Consider the following 8008-nt stretch of genomic DNA (forward strand, 5'->3'; position numbering starts at 1 on the left):
GAAAAATTTCCCAAAAGGGTGTTTTTTGTGATGGAAACTTAACTCTAAGGGCCTAGGATCGATCCTACTACTTAGTTGAGTGGGATTCGATGTTCCGGGGGCTTGGGTTGGGTTTGGAAGTATTTAATTACTCATTTTGATGAGGTTTTATATTTGGTTATTACTAGGTGACTGCTAAGGGGCTTAAAGGTTGATCGTTCTCAAGGGTCGTTCTTATATTGGTTCTAGCTCGAATCTGAGGTAAGAAAACTGGACCCTGTGTATATGTGACATGCATAGTTGTACTTGATGCATGTTGGATATTTATATGTGACATGCATGGCTATTATTGGTGCATGTTGGATTGTTAAACATAATGCATATGATGCACGAGAAACATGTGATTAGGACATGCTTTACATATTGAGTATGATATTGTTCAAAGCTTGAGCTTCTGTGTTCGTGCATAGTCCTAATTGTACTAGTACAGGTTAAGTAAGCATGCTGAATACCTTGTTTATGGATATTGGATATGTGATATATGTTTGGTGGCATGGCTTACTTGTGTGTGGCACTGACTTATTAGCCAGAATTGGCAATGGTGTTGGATCCGTCTGTGAAGCTGTGACTTACTAGTCAAGTTCACAATGGGTTGAACATTAGTCGTGTTTTACTGACCTAAGAGTCAGAAATGGCATAGCATCATGAACCACGAGCCAAATGAAGATTAGATCTAATCGATATCAGCAAGAATGACTCATATGGGGTATTAACGCTGGACCGACCCTAAGGTCGATGAACTTATAAGCGCTTGTCTGGTCTAAGACCAGTCATTCAGAGCTAGGGCATATGGCCTCGGTGACTGTTTGTCACATGGCTAGGGAACGCTGTTCCAAGGTTATGACTCTAAGGTCATGAGGAAGGTTATGTTGGTGACTATTCACCATACACCTATCCTGTTCAAACTTATGAAAGGTTCACTTATCAACTAAGCCCGAGTGACCCTATCGTCACATTGCTAGAGGGGGTTGTACCCACTTTTGTGACTGTTGCAACTGTCACCTATTTATTGGGGCTAAGAGTCCTGGATGATTATTATGATCATTGGTTGATGTGTTATACTCAACATTATGTGGATCTGTTGCCTGTTGGAGTAGGGCTTGTGCCTTATGATTCGATGACATGTTATAACTGTTCATGAGCATATTAACTTTTCTTGCTGAGCTTCGGCTCATGGGTGCTATGTGGTGCAGGTAAAGGCAAAAGAAAATTGGACCATCCTTAAGTTGGAGAGCTTAGGTGATGAGGTGTACATATGCAGCTGCTCGTCCACCACGGCCGAGGTTGAGAAGGAAGTAGGGTTAAACCTTGTTTTGCCGCATAGAACGGCGTGTTGTAAATATTTTCTTGTAATAGACTCTGAAATTATAATTTTGGGATCCCAACATATATGTTAAACGTTCTAATGAAACGTTACTTCTTATCCAAAGTTTTTAATCCCTAAACCGCTAATCATACTTAGTTACATGATTTTGGCCAAATGACTCGATTAGCGAGTTTAGCACTGTTTACAAGGCACACCGTAACGGTCCCTGGAGTTGGGGCGTTACAACAGCCACGGGTCTTTGCCAAGTATTTATGTAAATCTGGACTAATCTCTTATCTATTAATCTTGACTAAATCCTGTATTATACTATATTATATACTCGTTAAGGTTGTAAGTTCTAAATGATCAATGACCTTAATTTTTATTTTTCTAGTAATCCTTAAGGTATTAATTTTATTTTGTAGGATTTGGGTGGAAATATTAGCAAGGATCATTGCCAAGTGAATTAATTTGCTTGATTATTGTTAATTGCAAGAGGTATGTATGTTCTATTATTTTTTTTATAAATATTTTTATAAAAATGTTAGAGGAGTTTGAATATCTTAAATATTCATCCATAGTGAAGTAGGTTCTGTGATTAAAATTGTGTGCTGCAGTGATAGTGGAAGGTTGAGAACTTGTGTGTTTTAGTGAAGTAGTTTCTGGGAAATTTATTTGTGTGCTGCGGAGATATAAGGAAGAAACTTATTGTGTGTTGTTTGAATTGCTTGATTCTCTATTGACAGATGGTTAGGTCACTATTACAAGGGAAATGTTGCCCAAATTCATCTAGAATTATGTTTTATTTTTTTATATTTAAATTATGTAGTGCTTGCATTGTTCTTGTTTGATTGGTATAGGGAAGCTCTGTCAAAATTTAAGTTAAGAAGATAGTGTATTTATAGGAATATGACAGCGCTAAAAATTTGTTATGGGAATTTTCTACATGCCGGAGGATTTTAGTCCAATTTTAGGGAAACCACTATCGAATTTTTTCTAGGAAATGGACAAGAGTTGGATAACAAAGGACAGACTTTCAAAAGAGTATGAAGAGGGAGTCGACAACTTTATTATGTTAGCGTTAGAAAATACAACAGATCCTTCCAGAGTTCATTGTCCCTGTAGAAAATGTTCAAATTTGAAAAAATTAGACATAATGGAGATAAAAAGTCATCTATACTTTAACGGAATGGACCAAACATATGTCAAGTGGATTTGGCATGGAGAAGAATATGATTGTAACAATAATGTTCCCAATGAAAGAAAGCAATTTGATCAAGTATTTGATGACCCTATAGAGATGGTGAGAGATGCAGATGAACATTTTGTTGAGAAGCGTGAAGAATTTTTGAAATTTTTAGAAGATGCAGAGAAACCAATATTCTCGGGGGTACCTTTGTCAAAATTGGTTGTTTTAGTAAAACTATACAACTTGAAAGCTGGTAGTGGTTGGAGTGACACAAGTTTCACAAAATTATTAACTTTATTAAAAGAAATTTTACCAAAAGACAATGAATTGCCTTCCTCGCTTTATGAAGCAAAAAAAACATTGTGCACATTAGGAATGGAGTATAGCAAGATTCACGCTTGTCCAAATGATTGCATTCTATATCGAAATCAATATGAGAGTGAAACTGAGTGTCCCATATGTAAAACATCTAGATAGAAAAAAAATAAGAACAACAAAGAATGTAAGAAAGGGATTCCAGCAAAAGTATTGTGGTATTTGCCTCCAACACCTAGGTTTATACGTTTGTTTCGAAATCCTGAACATGCTGAAAGTTTGCGATGGCATGAGGATGGAAGGATCAAAGATGAAAAATTGCGCCATCCAGCTAATTCCCCAGCTTGGAAAGAAGTGGATGAACTATGGCCTCAAATAAGAGAGGATCCTAGAAACCTTCAACTTGGTCTTTCTGCTGATGGCATCAATCCATTCAGCAATATGAGCTCATCTTACAGTTATTGGCCAGTGATTCTATGTATTTACAATCTTCCTCCTTTGTTGTGTATGAAAAGAAGATTCACAATGTTAACTTTGTTGATATCAGGTCCCAAGCAACCTGGAAATGATATAGATATCTATTTAGCACCTTTGATAGATGACTTGAAGGTGTTATGGAACGAAATTGATTTTTATGATTCTTTTAAAAAAGAAAATTTTATACTTAGAGGTGTACTCTTATGGACAATCAATGATTTTCCTGCTTATGGTAATTTATCAAGATGTTTTGTGAAAGGATATAAAGTATGTGCAATATGCGGTGAACAAACAAGCGCCACAAGATTAGAACATTGTAGGAAGATGTGTTATATGGGTCATAGAAGGTTTCTACCAGAAAAACATTATTACGGAAGAAAAAATTAGCATTTAATGGTGAGCAAGAGTTGTGAGAAGCGCCTACACCATTGACTAGAGAAGCTATCTACGAAGAGATTCGTTTTGTTGAAAATAAATTTGGTAAGCCTGTGGAAAAGGTCGATGAAAATGTAGAGACAAAGGGGAAAAAGAAAGGCAAATGTAAAACAAACATCAAACAAAAGCGCAATAAGAAAGACCAATTAGCCGAAGATTCAAAGAATACTACATGTTGGAAGAAGAAGTCAATTTTCTTTGAATTAGAGTATTGGAGACATTTGTTAGTAAGAGATAATCTTGATGTCATGCACATTGAGAAAAACATATGTGATAGTTTGATCAGAACCTTGCTTAATATTCCTGGGAAAACTAAGGACAGTATCCCTGCTCGTAAAGACCTTGTGTTAATGTCTGAATCAAAAAAATATTTGGCACCTGAAACAGGTGAAAGAAGAACATATTTACCTCATGTTTGTTACACCTTGAAGAAAGATGAGAAGCATAAACTTTGTCAAACTTTGGCAAATGTTAAGGTTCCAGATGGGTATTCATCAAATATTCGTAATTTAGTATCTTTGAAAGATTGTAGACTAATCAATCTTAAATCTCATGATTGTCATGTATTAATGCAACAATTACTTCCAATTGCTATTCGGGGATCACTGGACAAACATGTTAGAAATGCTATAATACGAATGTGTTTGTTTTTTAATCCATATGTTTTAAGGTTGTTGATGTGTCTAAGTAAGACAAGATTGAAATTGAAATTGCCAAGACCTTGTGCTTATTTGAGCAATACTTTCCTCCATCTTTTTTTGATATCATGGTTCATTTGGTGGTGCATCTTGTTAGAGAAGTAAAACTATGTGGGTCTGTATGTTTTCGTTGGATGTATCCATTTGAAAGATTGATGAAAGTTTACAAAGGTTATGTTAGAAATCGAAGTCGTCCAGAGGGTTGTATAGTTGAGGCTTACATAGCAGAAGAAGCGGTTGAATTTTGTACTGAGTATATTACTGATGCAGAAGCGATTGGTATTCCCAGAAAGACAATGAGTGAAGATGTTATTGGAAGAGGCATCAACAATGGAAGGCTCACCTTAATCAAAAAAGAAGACTGGGATGTTGCTCATCGAAATGTTCTAGAGAATACAATTGAAGTTCAAGCTTACATAGAGTAAGTATTAATATAATGTGAAATGATATCTAAGCAATGATTTATTGTCATAATAACAATATTCTTAATTTCAGAGAATACTTGGAATATCTTCATCGTGAGAATCGAAGTAAATCAAGAAAGTGGATTCAAGATTACAACCATCGAACTTTTCATCAATGGTTTCGTGATAGGGTAGCTTATTATAATTATACTTAGTTTTTAAAAATAACTATTTCAAAATCTATAATTTATTTTACATTATGCAGATTCAATCTGAATTGAGTATGGAGTTTCACAAAGTATCTGAAAACTTAAGATGGATTTCATTAGGTCCGACTACAATGGCAATTAAGCATGATGGATTTTTTGTAAATGGTTATAGATTTAGTACAAAAGCTCGTGATGATGTTAGAGTGACACAAAATAACGGTGTATGTATTGTTGCAAAAACTCTTCAATTTGCTTCAGCTCGTGATAAGAAACCATTTTATGGAGATATGAAATTTTATGGAGTCATTGAAGAAATATGGGAACTTGATTATTGTGATTTTAGGATGGCAATGTTCAAATGCAATTGGGTAGAAGGCAAGTATGTTAGATCAGATGAGTTAGGATGTACTTTAGTGGATCTCAATAAATTAGGCCATAAGGAAGAATCATTTATATTAGCAAGTCAAGCAAAACAAGTATTGTATATTCAAGATCCATTAGATTCAAGATGGTCAATTGTACTTGCATCACAACCAAAATTCATAGGTGATGATGATTATGAGATTGGCGAACTTCAAACTTTTAAGAAAGAAATTGGAGATATCAATGAATTTGAGGGAATTGAATCAATAGTTGGACCATATGTTCGAAGAGATTGTAATGGAATTTGGATTGTAAGTTTGTATTTAAAATATATTTTCTTTTATCATTAGCACACTTGGTGCGTAATTGAGACTAAAAGCCTTAATAACAAGAGATCCTAGGTTCGAACCTTCAAACCTGAGTCTCACCCTAGTTGCTTTGTATTTAAAATATGCTTATCATTTGTTTATTTTATGTACTAATCTTTATACTTGTTTTTTCTTAATAGGATCATGGACCATCATGAAGAGCATCCCGAAGAGGAACTTAAAGACAATGCAAACGAAGGTATCAATTTAGAAGAGGCTGGTAATGAAGATCTTACAACAAAGAAGAAGAAAAGTAGGCAGACTAAGGGGATAGTGCGATTGGCAAAAATAATTGTTGACAAGATCAAGGGGATTAAGATAAATTTAAGGTTTAACAAGAGAGGGCAATCAATTGGAACTCCGAAGAGAGCGTTACAATATTATTTGGGGATGCAAGCAAAGTCAATGGTGTCAATTACATATGATAATTGGCATGATGTTCCTGCTGCAACTTTAGAGAATGTTTGGAAAGATGTAAATGTAAGGTTCATAGACTGAAGGTAATCTTTTAAACTTGTATATTATTATTTACACTGACTTGTATTGTTAAAGTTTGTAGCTAGCTTTTCATCTTAACGAGGGAATGCGAAAGGAAGTGATGAGTTTAGTAGGCATCAAGTGGAGGACATTCAAAACATTTTTGACTAGAAGATTTGTAGCTCCTTACCTTAACAACCAAGATTTATTGGAAGCAAATCCCACTGCATTAGATGTGCCTCCAAAAAGATATAACATTCCTGAGGAGGAATGGAAAAACTTCGTCACCAAAAGAAAAAGTAAAGAATTTCAAGTAAGTGTACAATACTAAGTTTCAATTTTTTTTATTCATATATTAATTTATTGAAAAGTTAAATTATTCCAATTGAATTAGGAATTTAGTAAAAAACAAAAAGAAAGGCGTGCTGCTTTGGAGTATCCTCATCGTTCATCACGACACAGTTATAAAGAAATAGAAATTGACCTTGTAAGTAAGCTTTTACTATTGATTTTAATTTTTGTAGTGGAATATATAACTAATTGAGTTTTATTTTGTTATAGCAAACTAAATTAGGCACAGGTGAGCCAATAGATCGATCTATACTTTGGAAGGAGGCAAGGAAAGATGCATCAGGAAATTATGTAAATGAACGTGACAAGCTTATAGGAGATGCCATTGTATGTTGTAAACTATATGAACTTGGATATTTTTTTTATCCTTCATTATATTGTATTACTAAATTTATGAAATTAAATATTGCAGGATGACCTTCTAGATAAGAGAAATGAGGGGACACTTGTAGAAGTTGGGACAAACGATATATTGACACAAGTGTTAGGAACAAAGGAGCATCCTGGTAGAGTAAGAGGCCAAAGTCGTGGCGTTACACAAAGAGACTACTTTTTGAAGCCAGTAGGAGGTTTTAGTGGACTTCAACAATATCAATTTCAATTTCAACAACACCAATCGCAAAAATACTTAGATGACTTTAAAAAGTTAGAGTAATACTTTGAGCAAAGACTACGTAGTCAAGCAGAACAATTTGAAGTAAAACGAAAATGAGAAAGAGAAGAACGAGAATAAGAACGAGAGTTATTTTTGACAAAGTTTACAGAATTAGCAAACCAAATTTCATCATTAAAAAGAAGTGAAGTGAGTTTTCCTACGATAGTTTCACGAACAAGTGAGACCCCTACGCCAATGGAGGTGGTAAATGAGTCTTTAGTTTCTTCAAATGTATTTTATTCTTCACCTATTCATATTATTATTGTAGAAAATATCTATTATAACATAAATATTATTTTGTCCTCGTCTTGAGCTTGTAGGATAATCAGAAGTCTAGATTATTGACAGAAAATGGTGATATTGTTGCTATTGGACGAATAATGGCAACAAGCGGAAAAATTCATTGTGTTGACTTAAGAAAGGGTAACTATCGTGTGCAAGTGGATGAGTGCTGCAATGATGAGGCTAAACTTATTTTTCCTATTGGAGATGAGATTTCTTTAGTACGTCATGCTGTCAGCCACTATGTTGAGTGGCCATCTCATCTGATCATTCCTTACGATTCAGATTTGGTAAGACATTGACAAGAAACTATATTTAGTGATTGAATTATTTTTCATGACTAACATGTGTTACTTTCATGTTGAAGCTACCTAAGAAGACAAAGAAGCAAAAAAGGAATGGTTCACCAATACCTAATGCTCCAATGACACAAGAGAAGT

The 8008-nt window shown here is 34.6% G+C and overlaps 1 protein-coding gene across 1 annotated transcript; it reads left to right on the forward strand.

Moving 5' to 3' along the window:
* Positions 1 to 2501: 2501 nt before the first annotated feature.
* Positions 2502 to 6301, forward strand: LOC133785102 (uncharacterized). Its single transcript, XM_062224360.1, has 8 exons — positions 2502 to 2983; positions 3089 to 3593; positions 3824 to 4324; positions 4432 to 4448; positions 4557 to 4880; positions 4955 to 5054; positions 5129 to 5754; positions 5944 to 6301. The coding sequence occupies exons 1-8, from the start codon at positions 2502 to 2504 to the stop codon at positions 6299 to 6301; spliced, it is 2913 nt and encodes a 970-aa protein (XP_062080344.1).
* The last annotated feature ends 1707 nt before the right edge of the window (positions 6302 to 8008 follow it).

Source organism: Humulus lupulus, chromosome 6 (genome assembly GCF_963169125.1).
Source record: "Humulus lupulus chromosome 6, drHumLupu1.1, whole genome shotgun sequence".
NCBI classification, from domain to species: domain Eukaryota; kingdom Viridiplantae; phylum Streptophyta; class Magnoliopsida; order Rosales; family Cannabaceae; genus Humulus; species Humulus lupulus.

Excerpts from the sequence above, each read along its gene's own strand:
- LOC133785102 (XM_062224360.1), top strand. The coding sequence starts at position 2,502 with ATGGAGATAAAAAGTCATCTATACTTTAACGGAATGGACCAAACATAT. Across the intron at positions 2,984-3,088 it reads CAATATGAGAGTGAAACTGA|GTTTATACGTTTGTTTCGAA; the intron begins GTGTCCCATATG and ends TCCAACACCTAG. Across the intron at positions 5,055-5,128 it reads ATCAATGGTTTCGTGATAGG|ATTCAATCTGAATTGAGTAT; the intron begins GTAGCTTATTAT and ends TACATTATGCAG.